The sequence below is a fragment of the Geotrypetes seraphini genome, chromosome 19, assembly GCF_902459505.1.
Source record: "Geotrypetes seraphini chromosome 19, aGeoSer1.1, whole genome shotgun sequence".
NCBI classification, from domain to species: domain Eukaryota; kingdom Metazoa; phylum Chordata; class Amphibia; order Gymnophiona; family Dermophiidae; genus Geotrypetes; species Geotrypetes seraphini.
Window position 1 is genome coordinate 4,211,391 of NC_047102.1, and position 18,489 is coordinate 4,229,879.

An 18,489-nucleotide genomic window follows, 5' to 3' on the forward strand; every position below is an offset into this window, starting at 1 on the left:
GGAAAGCAGAGAAGAAGAAGAAAGGAAAAGAAACCATAAGGAAAGTTACATATTTTCACAAATGGAGAAAAAAAATTAGCTATAGGATTAGGAAAGACATTATGGGCTGGATTAGGGTTACCAGATGTCTGGGAAAACCCGGATTTCTAAAACACAGCAAGACAGACACAGAACAAAAGTAAGCCTGAGAAAACAAAGGGGTACCATGATTTTTGCAGTTGTCTGGGTCTCACTACATCTAGGTAGGTAGAACTGATGTTTCAGCCATCAAGCTATGGCTTTCTTCAGGGTGTGCTGAGAGGTCTACAGTTTGTCTTTATATATAGCCCCAGCCAATCAGGTTGGAGGACCCACTATATATAATGTCATCTGCATATACTTCTCTCTTAGAGCAAAACATAGGCAGCAGCTAAATGTTTATAGCAGAGAGCGCAGATCCCTCAGAGCCCCTCTATCAAGGGGAAACTAATCAGATGTTGCATGCTTGAAACACAACTTCTGCTTCCACTCATCTAAATAGGATTAAGTGACTTGCCCAAGGTCACAAGGAGCAACACTAGGATTATATCTCACTACCTCTGGGTGCAGAAGCAGCAGCTCAACTAGTGAGCCACAGTGCGGCTATTATAATCATGCATATTTGTTTTTTTTTCCCCAATGAAAATCACAAGAACTGTATATAAATCAGAAACTCAAAATAACATTTAAACAGTTTGGACTGCTGTGCTAGGTCCACTGCAACATCCAAAAGAGCAGTTCAAAATAAGGGCAAAAACCCCCCAGCCAGTCTGGCTGCTGAACTTAGGTTTTTGGTTTTGTTTGCTGATTTTTTGCCCTTCTTGTGTTGATCTGCTTTTTTGTGCTGGATTAATTTAGTCCTATGTATTCCTGGGTTTAAGAAGATGTGGTTGCGCATATGAACAAACCTGATTTATATGCTGTTTGTGGAGTTTTTTGAGAGACCTATGACTGATTAAGACCCATGCTGCATGACTTGATTATGCTGAATTATGTGGGTGCATTTATTCTGTGTTCTCTTTTTCCCCCCAGTTTTTTGGATGTTGCAGTGGACTTAACACAGGAGTCCAGAATGTTTAAATGTTATTTGTTTTTTCAACATAGCGTGCACCATTGTTTTCTTTAAGGGCAAGGGTAACTCAAGTCTCACTCACAAAGGCATTAATGATCTTATGCCTTAGAATGCTGTTTTAGCACCATGGACAGCAGACATCACATCTCTGTGATATTTACCTAACAAATGATTGACGTTCCTAGCATTGGTTGCGGCACCATTTTGAAAGACATAGGTCATGTTTGCGTGTCAGCTGTTTGCCCCTGATGCAGCCTTGGGGTGAAACATGGCCATGTCGGGTGTTAAAGGATGTGTTTATCCTAATATTTCCCCCTGTGTTTTTGGTGGCATTTTCTGTCTTGTGATGCTACTTTTCCTGGCAAACAGCGCACCCATCAAGAATCCATAAAATGTGAATTGATAAACAGTGATAATGGCACACGAAATTAACTGTAGCATAAAGTACTTGCTTTGCATAGCTCAGATATCTTTCATTCAGTCCAAAAATGATGGCAAGCAGCTGGTTAAATGATCACACTCCTCTCTTCTGCAAATGTGCAGAATCCAAGTTTCTTCCAGCTCTATTAAGGTACGATCAGTTAAATCTGCACGTACAGAACCAAGTGGCCTTATAACGCATTAAAGCAAAATGCATCAAAGGTGTGTTTTTCAAACAAAGGCTGCCCACCGCACACAACACATTACAAAGACACCTCGGCATGTTACTTTGCAATCTAACAGACTTGGTTGACTAGCTTGAATTGCAGCTTGTCAAGATGAACACTAGAAAGAACAAGGCTCCAGAATGAAGTTTTTGCCAAGAGACTGTAATGATTCCTCTAAGAGCTTCACCATCTGATCACTAACTCAGCAGCACATCTAAAACTCCTTTAACTATGAGTTATGGAGATCTTGAGTTTCTCATAGAGGCTCATTCATACACTAGTCTTGGAGCACCAAGAGTTCAAGAGTGAGCGAGCCTGCCCCAGACCAAGAAACAAGTCTAAAGAGTTCTAAGCCTCTATGGCCGTAGAGCTCTGCTTTTTTTTCTAAGTAATTATCTTTTCAGATTAAACAAATACCAAGTAAATTTAACTACATTGACTAAATATGTTAAACACTAGAAGCTGCTGCAGCTGAGTAAATCTATAAAATCAAGATAACAAACCAATTAAATCCTACTGTCACAGCAAACAGCAAAATGGTGTTTGATACATGCATCGAGTAACGCGATTGCTATCTACCGACTAAATCAGCTTCTAGACCTTGATCCATGTCGGGAATTTGCTAAGAAAAGTGCTAATACCTACTCTGCAAAAACACATTTGGAAATATTTTGGTAACTGCCACATCTGTACCACACTCGGTACATTGAAGACAAAACTGCTTCAGGGGCCAATATGGTAACTCACATTTGCTGTGAATATTTTACCATCTGGGAAATTGTGCAATCCAAAATAAAACCCATGGTTTGCAGACATAGATAAGATTTTGGCACCTGACAACTAAAATACGCTCCCAGATTACCAACTCCCAGATTACTAACCCGTCACCGACCTTATGTTATCTCCAATTCCTCGTAGCTAAGATCAACTGAGCTTATCCCTGGTGGTCTCGGATTCTGTCAGTTATTTTCCTCCACGACCTCCTCTGGAAAACAGTTTATTTTCTTTTCAAGCAGTTCCATGAATTAGCACCCTCTCCACCCTGCGCTAAATGAGGTTTGTCAAATATGGCATATCCTATTGTACTATTACAGTGTCCCTCAAACTTTTTTTTTTGCTTCAAACATTAACGGAGCAAATGTTTTTCTCTGGCACACCCACGACCCCGCCCTGCCCCCCACAAACCTTGTTGCATTTCCCCTGAGCTTGGGGCCGTGTCGTGGATGTCGACATGATGTTGCACGTTTATGCACAATGTCATCACATGCTCAGAGGCCTCGAGCTCAGGGAAAACGAGACGAGGTTCATGTGGGGGCAGAGAGGAGAGGCGCCAACACCGGAAGAGACACTCGTATGTCCTACGATCCCTGCAGCACACCCAGAATCTCACCGCAGCACACAATTTGCGATTCACTATTCTATCAGGACAGAGGTAGGCAATTCCAGTCCTCGAGAGCTGGAGCCAGGACAGGTTTTCAGGATCTCCACAATGAATATGCATGAGATGGATTAGCATGCATTGCCTCCTTGAGATGCAAATCTATCTCATTCATATTTATTGTGGATATCCTGAAAACCTGACCTGGCTCTGGCTCTCGAGGACCGGAATTGCCTGCCCCTGTATTAGGAGATCAAAGCCTCAAGGACGAGACGTTTAAAATTTAACTTTTATCCACAGCACAATCACAGTATGCCACAAAATCCAAGATAACATGTCTCTCAATCTGGTATCCTGAAAAGAAGCAACTCCTCAAAAAAAGGACACAAAGAATTTACATCTTTCCCCTCAAAATCTTCTTGAACATAATCTCTTGTAGCGATGCATGTCCTACTTTTAAAATAGAATGCCATATAAAAGCCATAACCACAGGTTCAGCCACGCTTGGAGCCTTAGGAGAAGCAGGCAGACCAACCTCACCAATTCACTCACATAAAGGAAAATTAAAACTTATCATCATCATCACTACCATTTATATAAGAGCAATCCGTCATTTTGTCCTTCGCTGGTATCGTGTTAAAACCCTGTGTGGCTATAACAGATATAATTAGGCAGCTGGCCCCAGAAACTAGGCAAATGATGTGCTTTTGATGGAGTTCATCCAAGCATGAATACGGTGTGATGATGATCTATGCAGCAGGGTTACTACGTTTCTGAAAAAACACAATGGTAACGCTATTTTTGTCACTGTCTTTAAAGGAATTTCAATACATGCTTTGTGCAATCTGCTCAGCCTGGTTATTTTATTAAGACAAGTCGTGTTATTTAACAGTGAAGCAATGCAGAAGTCCATTAGTGGATTATACATACATTACACAATACTACATTCTGGAGAAAATAAAAGGGGAGAAAAAGAAAGATGATTTACTGGTGTTTAGAGCTGCAGAATACAAAGGAAAAGCTGAATTTGCTGTGAACCTAATCGAAAAGGTTATCATGGCGTTACCATTACCTGACGGAATGAATTTTCTAAATTGAAAAATCTAAATGGTTTAGTCACAACTCGTCCTTTACCCACATTTTCTTCCGGGTTTTGGAGATGGTGGTGGGAGCGGTAGTTGTTTCTCCCAGGCTAACACACTTCCCTTCACACCCTGGTGACTCTTCTCAAAAGTAATAAACATGAACTGACATATGTTTCCCAGGGGACTCTCTGTCAAACTGATTTCTACTCGGCTTTAGACAATGCTGCACAGAAACGGAAACACAGTACCTAGCATTAAACTCTCCCCCTACAAGAGAAAAATACCATCTTCGGCAAAAAAAGTGTTTCTTTCCTTCCTGGGCTTATGTTCATCTCTTTATCACATCCATAGCCGTGCTGCCTACATAAGATTTTTCAAATCAAAACTCATCAGTTAAAAATGCTAAGAAGTTCTCTGGACCACAACTCTTCCCCTACTTTCCTCCATGGATGCAAAACTCTGACACTGGTAAAAATACCACGGCGGAAGCAATTTTTCTTTCACTAGCGATGCTCAGCACAATAACATGCCAATTATATGCATGCCTTTCGTGTGGAGAATCATCAGTAAAATGGGGAGGAACTGTGGCTGGCGCTTGCTCAAAAGAGCTAATGCTAGGCACAGCCCCTCCCTCCTGTCAAGCTGTTCTCCCTGCCCCGATCAACTGAGCTAAAGGTCTCCCTGAAGCTGGCGGCGGCTTTGGGGTTTCTCCTGCTGGCTCAGCTGCTTTCAGCTGAACCAGCAGGGAAAGCCCCAAAGCCGACGATTGGCAGCTTTCAGGGGGGTGGCCCTGCCGGCTCAGCTGATTGGCCAGCAGGGACAGCAGGAAAAAAAAAAATGACACCCCCCCCCAATGTTACAAGCCCCTTCACACCCCTGTCCTTCTTTAAAAAGAAAATAGGCAGGAGGGAAGCTCACTCCCTCCCCTCATGCCAGGATCCTCTAAACCCCACAAAACACCAACCCCCCTCCCACAAAGGTCCTCTTTCACCAAAACAAAGCCCTGTGGTGCAGTGGACCCCCAACTCAAGACACCCCCCACAGACCACATCTGAGGGGATATTTGGGTCCTGAGCAAATCAGGGCCTTAGGCCTTTCCCAGTGCATCCCACAATGCACTGGGAAGAAGAAAGCCCACCATTTTGAAGACGTGGGCCTGCTGGCAGGAGGGAGTGGGCATCCCTCCTGCCAGTCTTCTGAATAAGGTAAGGGGCGGTTGGAGGGGGGCCATGGAGGAGGGGGGGTTGTTACTGCCGGTTGAGTTGTCCCCTGAGCTTGCTGATGCTGCTAGTGATGCTGGACGCAGACAGGGCAGACTCCCTCACACAGGAAGGAAGATTGGAGAGTGTCAGAGGACACTCTGGACACTTAGTGCTGCCTGATTCAGGGAAAAAATTTCGATTCCATTTGGCCTATTAAATCGATTTGATTTTCCGGCCCAATTGGGTGCTTTATTTTATTTTTTTCCCAAACATCCTGATGGGTTTATTTTGCAGCCTTTCCACCCACCCCACCCACCTTTCCCTCTCCAACCCCACACTGGCGCTGTGGTGTAAACAAAACAAAAAAAATTAGCACCTAAGAGCCAAGTGGATAGTATTCTGCCGTCTGTTCCGCTCTGGAATCATGCTCATCTGCATATTCCAATACTTAAGCTGAAAGTAACTAGGGCAAGTATGTTTTCCTATATAGGCCCTCGAGAATGGAATGAGAGCCCATTGTATATACGCCAGCAGCAAAACTTGAGCAATTTTAAAAGATTACTAAAATGATATTTATTTTGTAAGCGTCCTGTTGTATATTTGAATGCTGGTCTCTTACATGTTTTACTTACTGTGTGCGACTATTTCATTGTGTGTCTGCTGCTGTGGTTTATTATTATGTATGTGTTTGTTGTGATCCACTTTGTATAAAGTCCTTTTGAGCCAGCAGGTTCCTCCGGCTTTTCTGCATTTCCATTTCAGTCCAAATCTAGCTGGTATCATCTTTCCTCACAACTACCTACAGATTTATTCTCTCTCAAATGCCCTCCCCTTCCCCATAATAAAGTATCTGCTTTGGTTGCCCATGCCTCTCTCCCGTTAACACCCCTATTGCCTTTGTTTTGTTTATTTCTAAAATTTGTAGACCACCTATAATAAGGCTCTCAAAGTCCCTCCTCGTGGGCCGCAATCCAGTCGGGTTTTCAGGATTTCCCCAATGAATATGCATGAGATCTATTTACATGCACTGCTTTCATGGTATGCTAATAGATCTCATGCATATTCATTGGGGAAATTCTGAAAACCCGACTGGATTGCGGCCCCCAAGGAGGGACTTTGAGACCCCTGACCTATAACTAAGGGCTCCTTTTATGAAACCGCGTCAGCGGCTTTATCACACGCACCTTTTTAGCGCGCGCTAACTCCCGCGCTAGCCGAAAAACTACCGCCTGCTCAAGAGGAGGCGGCAGCGGCTAGCGCGGCTGGCAAATTAGCGTGCGCTATTACGCGTGTTAAACCGCTAACGTGGCTTTCGTAAAAGGAGCCCTAAGTGGTTAACAATTAAAACATTCACAATAGTTCAAAGACAGTACAGTTCCAAAATACTTTTAATTACAGTGCAATCTAATATAATAAAATGCTAAGCGCGCATGCGCACTCATACCCCATGCTTCCCTGATCCCTGATCTGTCGCATGCGCATGAACGCTTACTACGTTGTCGGCTGCCAGGAGGAGGGCAGATGCCGGCCCAGGACGGTCTGCAGATAGACGACTTGCTCCAGTTCGCACCACCTAAACGGCCCCACACCGCCTCCCTGCTTGCGCAGACCTCCATCAACGAAAAACGGCACTACCATTTGAAGTTTATTTTAAAAGTTTAAAGTCGCTGCGGCGGCTCCTCTCATGAGCCGCACCTGCGTTGGAGAAGGCTTCGGACGCAGGCAGCGATCGTGAGAGGAGCCGCCGTGGCAACTATAAGACGAGTCACATAATAATTTAGTCCATTTGCATGCAAGGAGTTAAGCACGCTGTTTAAAGAATGGAGGCACAAGTCTGTTACGCATACTTCTTACTGCTAATTATTGGTATTTTCTGCCAATGTGGTGCCAATTAGTTAATTATGCACATAACTGGCCCTGTTCTATAACTGCACACCTAACTGTATACAGAACTTTGGGCACAATACACCCAAACAGGAGATTCCACTTTGGGCACCATTCATAGAATTGGGGGGATTGTGTGGAAATCCATAAAAAGCATAATATCTGTTGGGTCAGCCCTATTATGTCCAGAGATTTTTCCTGAATTTAGAGGTTTTGGTCTTTCTGGTACGCAGCAGAAGCCAGGAGGAGCAAGACTTGGCTGTGTGTCCTCAGAGATACATGCTATAATGCTCAGTCGACGTAATGTTGCTTTATTACCCGCCGGCTGCACCGTTAAGCAGTCTGGGATGATGGATGTACCGTCACTCGCTAGTGGAAGCAGAACCTCAATCTCGGAGGCAGGGGAAATTTTTCTTCAGCAATATCAATAATCCTTAGATGAGAAACTGCAAAATACTAAGAGTTGTATTTGCCGGCATTCATCAGAAATAAAAATAAATAAATAAAACCTTACAGACATTATGCCATACTGTAAGAACTGGTTCTGCAAATGGTTGCCTGGAGTATAGTAAAAAAAAAAAAAAAAAAGAATGAATTTGTGTGAAAGCTTGAGGCTGATAGAATGTTCTCTTTTTATTCACATTTCACAGCTCCTCTCAAGAGGCTCTTCAGTAGCAGCACAGGAAGTGAGGGAGATGGGCAACAGGGCCCACCTAGTCTGGCCAGGTTTCCATGGGCATGTCCTCTTTTTGAGGGCTCCATTGGGCATCCAGTTGGCTTTTTTATTTCACTGCTTTTGCCTGAATTTTGGCGACAGCGAGATAATGATGTTTTCTGTGCAGGACCCCATTTGTTGGAATAAGCTGTTTTTGGACCTTAAGCCAGTTTAGAAAAAAAACTTAAAACGGTTTTGTTTCTGAGCACTTTCCCAACTTGACGCAGTGAGTGGTGTGCCAACAGTCAAGTGAGAGCAGAGGAACTTGGGTGTTCTTTTTTTTTTGTCCGTTATTGTTTTTATTGTAATATGTTTTGTATGAAGTCTGTAAATCGCGCTCCCGCTCGTGTTGCTCAGCGGCCGAAGAAACGATCTCGCGGCAGTCGGTTAGCAGCGGGGCAGGAACTCGGAAAGTTCGCTCCTGCCCGCTGCACCTCCACCGGCGTTCAGCAGATGAGGTATGAGGCTAGGGCAGGGAGGGGGGCAGGATGCAGAGCCTGGCGGTGGCGGCCGGAAATAATTCTGGAAGGGGGCGTTGGCTCAAATATAAACCAGGACCCCCATTTATGGGCCAATTTTTTGGCCAAAAAATCCCGCTTTATATTCATATATATTTTTAAATAAATAAATATTCAGGTCAGCTTATATTTAAAGTATATATGGTTTTGTTTTGTTTTTTTGTAACTCATCCTTCCCACATTATAATCATGGCATTTTGAGATTTTGTGAGGTTGCAGCAATGTGCAAAATAATAATAAAATCAGAAGCAAAGAGCTCTTATCCTCACAAGCCTCTGCTTTAGGATCCAACAATCCTAAGACTATAACATGGTAGGGATTTACTCCATGTCCTCCGGTTCTACAAAATAGAATATTTGCTTTTCAATACTTCCTTACAAAGTTCATATATACCATTTTCTTCTCATTAAAAATCTACATTTTGAACGGTGGTCTATAATGATCTATTGAATCGAAGCAGTTTCACGACCCCCTCAGATGCAAACAATGTGCCGTCTGGTGAAGTCCTCCTCTAAGTTGGATCCAGCGTTATGACAAACGTATAGAAAAGCCAAACTAAGGCCTGCCTAAAATGGAAGAACAACTCACCGTACACACAGAGCTCCTGGTGGTTATTAGGGCGAAATCCGAAGAAAAATCCAGATCTGGAATGGCTACTGTAAGGCAGTCTATATGCTGTCGGAAAAAAGATGCAAAACATTTCAGAAAAAAAGAAACAGACATTGTTATAAAAATGTGATTTTTAAAAATTCTTAAAATATCCTTACATCCAACAGACACTAAGAGGCTAAATTCTAGAAGGCCAATAAAGCATGCAGTCTATGACTCCCCAATACGTGTGGATCTACGAGCCTGTTTTGGAGAGCAAACACCTTACAGTTTCTCTTTCAAAAACAGCCTTATCACAGGTGCCAAAAGGTTTTTCCCCACATATTTTAAAAGGTGCAGAAGTATGGAGGGAAAGCAAGAGGAACTTTAAAATAAAATCCAGCCCATCCCCAACCCCCCTTCTGTCTCCACCCATTTCCCCTAAAGAGAGAAGGGGGCGGGGCTTTTACAAAATAAATCCATTTCAAATCTTTCTCTAAGTATAAGCTATTGAGGAAATTCTCAATAAACCCACTCCTGTAAGTCAGAATGGATAAGAATGCAAGAGAGACTCGTGTGGAAGAGTCAGGAGCTCTTTCATAAAATGTAATGGGGGGATAACAGCTTTTTACTGAATATTACCGATCCACTGCTTATTCCTAGGATAAGCAGCATAAAATCTGTTTTACTACTTGGGATCTAGCTAGGTACTTGGGACCTGGGTTGGCCACCGTTAGAAACAGGATACTGGACTTGATGGACCTTTGGTCTGTCCCAGTATGGCAATTCTTATGTGAGCCAAGTAGAGGACAGTCAAACCACTGTGATATCACTGCTGAGGTTGGCTCTTAGGCATTGGTGGAATGAGGCATTATGACATCACAATCTCAGCTCTGGAACGTTGCCACTCTTTGGGTTTCTGCCATTGTGACATCACTGCTGAGGTTGGCTCTTAGGCATTGGTGGAATGAGGCATTATGACATCACAATCTCAGCTCTGGAACGTTGCTACTCTTTGGGTTTCTGCCAAGTACTTGGGACCTGGGTTGGCCACTGTTGGAAACAGGATACTGGGCTTGATAGACCTTCAGTCCGTCCCAGTATAGCAACTAATGTTCTATAATTAATGTGTGTTTATCTATGGGAAAAGTGTGTTCTGCTTATTATTCCTCGCCAGAGAGGATTAAAGTATTTTTACCCACAAAAAAGGGGGCAATGAGAGGGTGGGGGGTGGAGGGGGCACAAAGTATACATGAGGATTCTCTTGCCAAACCAGAATGCATGAAATTATAGCACCTGCTTTGCAACTGCTCCCACAGGGTTACTTAGATGGGTATATTATACCCGTATTATGCCTACTGAGAAAAGGAGTTTTCAGCCTCATGGGAATATCAATAATCCCAATGGAAAGTTTCAAAAGTGCCATCACTTCTTTTTATTTATTTACAGCTGAAGTTCATAAGCACACCATATTCAGAGGTCTTCAAAAGGAACATAAGAATAGCCTTACTGTGGCTTTGGCATTTGAAAACTGGCATTCAAGGTGGTGGGCACCGAAGGATTAATTGATTTACCGAAGGTCACAAGGAGCAGCACCAGGATTTGATCTCACAACCTCTGGGTGCAGATGCAGCAGCTCTACCAGTGAACCACACCTTCCCCTGGGTCAGACCAATGGTTCATCTAGCCCAATATCCCGTCTTCACGATGGTCAATCCAGGTCATAAGTACCTGGCAAAAACCCAACTGGTAGCAATCCAGGACAAGCAGTGGCTTCCCCCATGTCTGTCTCCATAGCAAACTATGGACTTTACCTCAAGGAACCTGTCCAAACCTTTAAAACCAGCTACGTTACCTCTCTTACCACATCCTCTGCCAATGCGTTACAGAACTCAACTATTTTCTGAGTGAAAAAAATATTTCCTCCTATTGGTTTTAAGAGTATTTCCTTGTAACTTCATCGAGTGTCCCCTAGTCTTTGTAATTTTTGACAGAGTAAAAAATCGATCCACTTATACCTGTTCTACTTCACTCAGGATTTTGTAGACTTCAATCCTATCTCCCTCAGCCGTCCCTTTTCCAAGCTGAAGAGCCCTAACCTCTTTAGTCTTTCCTCATATGAGGAATTAAACTGAGACTTAAACAAAGGTCACAGTGCCCTAAAAGCTGCTTAAGTTTCAGCCCAAGGCAAAAGACCAGAACATCCAAGCCACTGTCCAGATGTTCTTCAGCCTTCCTACCGACAGCAAGGATAAGCTGTTCCTATCCAATTAACACTGACCAATAAAAAACTCTGTGGCAGACAACCTCCACTTGCTTATCTAAGGAAATAAAATAAAACAGAGCAACTGTTAGCCATAACTGAAAAAAATAGCAAAATCAATAAAAACTGTAGCTACTACAGCGAACTTTCCAAACTGAGCGCTGATGAGTATAAGGTTGTTAAGTAAACACATGCACTTAAGAGAAGAACAAATTCAGAATGTCATTCTCAAACAGATGGCTCATATATAGGGAACATTTGGCCTTTTTCTGCCATCATGTTTCTATGTTTCTAAAACCATAAAGCTCTATGACCTCACAATGCAGGTGTAAAGAGCCTTAGCCTATAGGAAGAGGAGATGCATTTGTTAAGAGCCTTAGTCAAGATCTAGGAGAAATCATAATCACCCCAATACTGAAAGATCACAAAGGACCAATAGACACCCCCTCCAACTACCGACCCATCGCCTCAATTCCATTATATGTTAAACTAATAGAAGGTCTGGTTGCCCAATACCTCACCAACTACCTTGAAGACCACAACCTACTCCACCCAACTCAATCAGGGTTCAGATCCAACCACAGCACTGAGACACTGCTAGTTTCCCTTCTAGATATAGCCCGACAGCACCTTAGCAAAGGAAGAAGGATGCTGATAATTCAACTCGACCTCTCCGCCGCATTTGACCTGGTTGACCACACTATACTTCTTCAGATATTAGAAGCAATAGGGATCTCAGGCGGAGTATACAACTGGTTCCAAGGATTCCTCAAAACAAGAACATAAACAAAAACAAAGGATCTTATATCGGAACCCTGGACCAATCCCTGCGGAGTACCTCAAGGTTCACCACTGTCACCCATGCTCTTCAATCTTTTCATTTCCTCCCTTGGTACCCTGTTAGACAAACTCGAAGTAACCTCATTCAGCTATGTAGACGATATAACCATACTCCTCTCCTTTGACTCACAAGACCCCACTACAACAGATAACCTGGTAAAAACTCTAGAAACAGTAGAAAAATGGATGACAGAACACAAACTGAAGCTCAACCCAGACAAAACTAAATTTCTACTGCTTGAAAAGGACAAAACCCCTTCTATAACTGAACTAGAAATAAAAACCACCAAATATCCTATACAGCCCGCTCTCAAACTCCTTGGAGTAACAGTAGACAGATGTTGCACTCTTCAGGTGCATATCAACAAAATCACACAAAAAGCATTCTTTACCATGCGCAACCTTCGCAAAATTAGAAAATTCTTCGACAAAGAACAATACAGACTCATAGTCCAATGACTTTATACCTATTATATAATTTCCTTTTGAATTTTGAATTTGTTATTTAGTTGAAGAGACACATTCACATGGATTGTGCAGTTGAAAGATCAAAACTAACAGTACAAGCCAGATAAACCCAAAACGGGAGGAAAAAGCCTCAGACTAAAGCCCTCCCACCGCCACAGCAGTGGCTTTAGGTTTTCAGGTGGAGAACCCCATAGGCACAAAAAAAAACCTTTGTGCAGTGCAGTGCAAACAATTATCAAAAAAGTGGTCAAAATGGTTTGAGATAAACTCAAACTTATCTTTGAAGCTCGGTCGGAACACCAACGGTGGCAGCGTTTCACATAAAGCTGCCTTAGGGTGTGACCAATCCGAACATGAGCTTTCAAATCGGGACTCAAAAAGACGTGTCTCCCTGCACAAAAGATGGGAGGGCGACATGTCTTTTCGAGTCCCAATTTGAAAGCTCGCTGACTATCCTTTAGTGCGTCTCCCAGCATTATTCCTTATCCCTCACCCTTTTAGCCATTGTGATGAAATTGATCCTCTCTACGTATGCTAACTCTATCATGCAAACCTAAGATTTTCAATTGATACTGTATATATGCAAATTTAACCCATTTGTCTATGCATGATGTATGTTTACCTGTAACCGTTCTGAGCTCGTTGGGCAGGATTGGATATAAAATGAACAAAAAAACAAATCAGCTATTTCTATTTATCAGGGGTGCTAACCATTCTTGTACTGAATGCAACTCTAAACTGTACAGTGGTATTAATTTTCTAACAGATAACATCCATTTAATGCAGCACCATTCAATCCAAAACATCAATGCTCTCTTCTCATTCTATTGCAGTGCCTAAAGAAATTATTTATATACTACTTAAAGTGGTTTACATTCAGGTACTCAAGCATTTTCCCCGTCTGTCCCGGTGGGATCACACTCTATCAATGGGCAATGGGGGATTAAGTGACTTGCCCAGGGTCACAAGGAGCAGTGTGGGATTTGAACCCACAACCCCAGGGTGCTAAAATGGGTTGTGATATCTTCCAACACATTCAGTTCATGAAAATGGCAAGAACGGATCATAACCAAGTATGTGTATTTCATACCACACTCATATCGGAACAGAAAAAAAAATGAAGAGAGATCCTAAAGAAAGAAAAAAACAAAAAACAACTTACAGCACCTTCACAACACAAGGCTGAGAAGCAAGTGTGTCTGGATGCAACACCTCAACCACAGCTTCGGGAAGGACTGCTTTCTTCATACAGGACATGTTGAAACCATACACGTTGTCCCAAAAGTCTAGTTTTTCAGTATGTGTCTTGGTGTCACTTACAGCCACTAAGCTAATGGTGCAAGCGTCCGGGTACACTGAAAAGACAATTAAACATGCAGATGACATACTATAAATATGCAAAGCAAAGCAAAGAATTTTATAAACTACGGTTTCTGAAACTCTTCTACAGAGCTCTCATTCATTTCCATCAATCATTTTTCTCTTGACAGCACTATCAACTTTTAAAATTGATTACTGGTTTTTGACTAACAGCAATCTGCTGCATTTCCATTTGTTGTGTAGAGAAAATTGATTAGCACTTCAATCAAAAAAGATCCTGCAGCAAACTCCTCTACTCGAAAGGCAATTAATGCCGTGATCTCTGGATGACCAGCCTCCAGTAGTTCAGGCATTAGAAGTTTGCATAACCCATATAAACCGTTGATTTTTGCCACTTATCTACCGTATAAATCTACAACCCATACATGAAGGACACGGTACTACTCAAAAGGGTCCAGAGAAGAGCAACTAAAATGGTTAAGGGGCTGGAGGAGTTGCCGTACAGTGAGAGATTAGAGAAACTGGGCCTCTTCTCCCTTGAAAAGAGGAGACTGAGAGGGGACATGATCGAAACATTCAAGATAATGAAGGGAATAGATTTAGTAGATAAAGACAGGTTGTTCACCCTCTCCAAGGTAGAGATAACGAGAGGGCACTCTCTAAAGTTAAAAGGGGATCAATTCCGTACAAACGTAAGGAAGTTCTTCACCCAGACAGTGGTAGAAAACTGGAACGCTCTTCCGGAGGCTGTTACAGGGGAAAACACCCTCCAGGGATTCAAGACCAAGTTAGACAAGTTCCTGCTGAACCAGAACGTACGCAGGTAAGGCTAGTCTGTTAGGGCACTGGTATTTGACCTAAGGACTGCCGTGGGAGTGGACTGCTGGGCACGATGGACCACTGGTCTGACCCAGCAGTGGCAGTTCTTATGTTCTTAACCCCTATACTCCACCCCTAGTCCCTTTTAGTCATCTGCGGTATGCCATGAAATCTCCCCTTTAATTTCCTCATTTCAAAGATCCAGATAAAATGGCGACACATTTTTAAGCAATTGACATGATGAAAAGAATCAAGTTACAAATAATTCTTAATGCACACTCTCAAAGGAAAACCAATGGTCCGACTTTCCAAGCTATTTTTCATAAGACACTAGATAGGAGAAAAGATTCAGTAAATCATGCCCTTATTTATCAATCTCTCAACACTTGATATCCATGCCTCATCCAAAAGCCCAATGTGGGATTCACTTATATAATCTGCTTCCTGCCTCTGATTGGTCATTCTATCCTACATCACCCATTCCTAAAACATGGACAGACATTACAGGGTAACAGAAGTTTATGACCAACACTATTGCATGGAATTGTTACTCAACTATAATCGCATCCAGGCCGCTAGAGCCAATTCTTTTTATAGCCTTGGGAATGAATTTCTCTAATCTGGGTCCATGCCGCTTTCAATTCCACATTGCTTCCTTTATTGGCGAAGGCAGTACAATTTCGACACCATCACAGATCAGAATCATTGTTAATCTTTTCCCTTCTATGAATGACACATTTGTCACTTTATTCTTCTCTTATTGAAGCTGTAATTGAATGATTATCTCTTCTCATAGGTAAAATTAACAAACTGCTGATTGCACAGAAAAACACTCCTTGAAGGCCGTTCACTAATTCATAGCTTTGACATCTGCGTCCTTCTCGATTCAATGCACAGGAGCCATTTGTCACTGGTAACAATTCACACGAAGAACAGGGTTAAGAGGAGGACTCTTTTATCCCATGGTTATACCTCACAGATTTCAGCACATAAGAGGGTAATAGGGTAATGCTGATGGAAGCATGTATGTAATCATGTCAGCTGCTTTGGCACAGAAACAGACTCAGAGGGTAGTGTAGAGACCAGACCTCACAGCTGTGAACACCCAGTCTCTTAGGTTCAAGACCCTTTTAAAATATTTTCAGACAATGCTGCCAGCTGTGCTCAGACTGCACACCGTCTTCTTCCAGGGCCATGACCTTGTCTACCACAGTTGTATTCGACTGTGTAACATAACAATCAATTATTAGCATTGCAGAGACAGAAACAGAGTCTGATCTACACAAGCATGGTTAGATAGTGTGGGCTAGAATTTTTTTCCCGAGTGTAGTTTCTGTTCTTTGGTCAGCCAGGTATACTGCAGAGGCAGCAGACTGAGCCTTCAGGGAGGAGGGCGTGGGATTTTTAGCTGTTGCACAATACTGACACTGAATGATCCCTTTCCTGGCAAAACTTATAGAACAGTCTACATTCAAGTCAAAGACTACTACTACTAATCATTTCTACAGCGCAATACATCAAAATACAGAAGAAATCATCCCTGCTCAAAAGAGCTTACAATCTGGTCAAGACAGATAAATGCTAGTTTGAAACTTGGTGGGGGGGGGGATAATACCAATCGGCTACTATCCATTCCCACATCAAACATTCATAATTTAAGGTAATTTTGTCACCCTAGAACAAGTCAGTCCCCAGATTACGAATGTCTGACTTACACTGGACTTGTAGTTATGAACGGGGGTCCTGCTTCTTCCTTCCGTGTCCCAACGCGCCCCTCTCCCTCCGTCCCTCCATTCTGTGCCTCCCTCCTGCGGTGTTTACCTGTTCTGGCCAGCAACCTCCTCCTCCCTTCCAGCCGCACTTGTTTCTCTCGACAAAGCCCTGGGCAGAGGGGAAGGCTTCTGCATCAGTTGCTGCCCTCAGCTTTGTGAAGAGAAACAAGATCTGAGTTACATGCAAATTCAACTTTAAAACGGTTTTAAAAACGAAACTCATTCTTAACCTGGGAACTGCCTGTATTCACTTACCTTCTAGTGACATTAGAAACCTCGGCTAATGAAAGAGAGCATGAAATGATATATAATCTAAAGAACAGATACAGCAATAGGAAATAGATTATATCCTTGTGGATGAACAATGTACAAATAGGCAGCAGCTAAAGTTACCTTTTTTTCTGTGTTACAACAGCTGTAGGGGTATATTGAAGCAACAGACAATTCTGCAGCACATTACATAGTAAATGAACTGAAAATTTTATTTTTTTTTTTTTTTACATTATAAAATCTTGTTTTTAGACTTTGTCAACCTTGTATTCATTTTTTAAGGTAGGGATCTCAAGTATTCAGGAATCAGAGAGAGAAGGGATCTTAGGAGGAAGAGCATAGACTAAAGACAGCAGAGAAGGAAATTGGACTGGCTATCGCAAACTGTGTGCCTCTTGAGATTTCAGGTGTGCCGCGGTACACTGGAGAAGAAGAGAGGTGCTGGTGCCGGCTGATTGTCTACAGGACGTGCCTCCCGTAAGCAATCTCCCGACGCCGGCAACTCCTCTCTCTGCCGGACCTTCTCTCCAGCGCAAGTCCTTCTCTAGGCGCAAGGCCCATTTGAAGGGCCTTTGCACATGCACTGACATCGGTGCGTGGATGTCACGCATGCGTGCGACCTTATCATGCCAACGCCAGCACCCTTCCGGGTGTCTCAAGGACACTAGGTTTAGTGTTCCCCGACTTGAAAAAGCTTGCGAGAAACTGAACTAGATGAAAACAACTAGCTAGACCCATGTCAGTCTGGCTTCAGTCCTCGGTAAAGAATGGAGACAGTTCCTTCTTCATGATCTCCACAGAATGCTAGGAATGATTAAGAAGAGGATCAAGAACAGATCGGAGAAGGTTATCATGCCGCTGTACCGGGCCATGGTGCGCCTTCACCTGGAGTAGCATCCAGCACTGATCGCTCTACATGAAGGAGGACACGGTACTACTCAAAAGGGTCCAGAGAAGAGTGACTAAAATGGTTAAGGGGCTGGAGGAGTTGCCATACAGTGAGAGATTGGAAAAACTGGGCCTTTAAAAGAGGAGACTGAGAGGGGACATGATTGAAACATTCAAAATACTGAAGGGAATAGACTTGGTAGATAAAGACAGATTGTTCACCCTCTCCAAGGTAGGCAGAACGAGAGGGCACTCTCTAAAGTTGAAAGGGGACAGATTCCGTACAAACATAAGGAAGTTCTTCTTCACCCAGAGAGTGGTAGAAAACTGGAATGCTCTTCTGGAGTCTGTTATAGGGGAAAACACCCCCAAGGTTTCAAGACAAAGTTGGACAAGTTCATGCTAAACTGGTGAGACTGGACTCATTTGGAGCACTGGTCTTAACCTAGGGGCCACCACGTGAGCAGATTGCTGGGCAGGATGGACCATGGTCTGACCCAGCAGCAGCAATTCTTATGTTCTTAGGAGATTTACCTTGATACTAGTGTTGCTGGGTTTCTCAGCAGCCTTCGACACTGTGGATCTATCACGCTTACAAAGCAGGCAGAGACATGCATCAGAGGCACAGTATTTACAAGGTTCAAATCCTATTTGTCACACAGACAACAAATCAGTTCTGTTCAGCGACAGCATATCATCACCTTGAGCATTGAACTGTGGGGTACCACAGGGATACATACCA

The 18,489-nt window shown here is 43.0% G+C and overlaps 1 protein-coding gene across 2 annotated transcripts in view; it reads right to left on the minus strand.

Moving 5' to 3' along the window:
• PRMT3 (protein arginine methyltransferase 3) overlaps positions 1-18,489 on the minus strand; it is a 91,825-nt gene that overhangs the window by 20,460 nt on the left and 52,876 nt on the right. For both annotated transcript variants that reach the window (XM_033928475.1, XM_033928474.1), the window contains exons 11-12: positions 13,846-14,033; positions 9,108-9,194 (exon numbers count right to left, since the gene is read on the minus strand). In XM_033928475.1, coding sequence (XP_033784366.1) covers positions 9,108-9,194; positions 13,846-14,033 — 275 coding nt within the window. The remainder of the gene's footprint in view (positions 1-9,107; positions 9,195-13,845; positions 14,034-18,489) is intronic.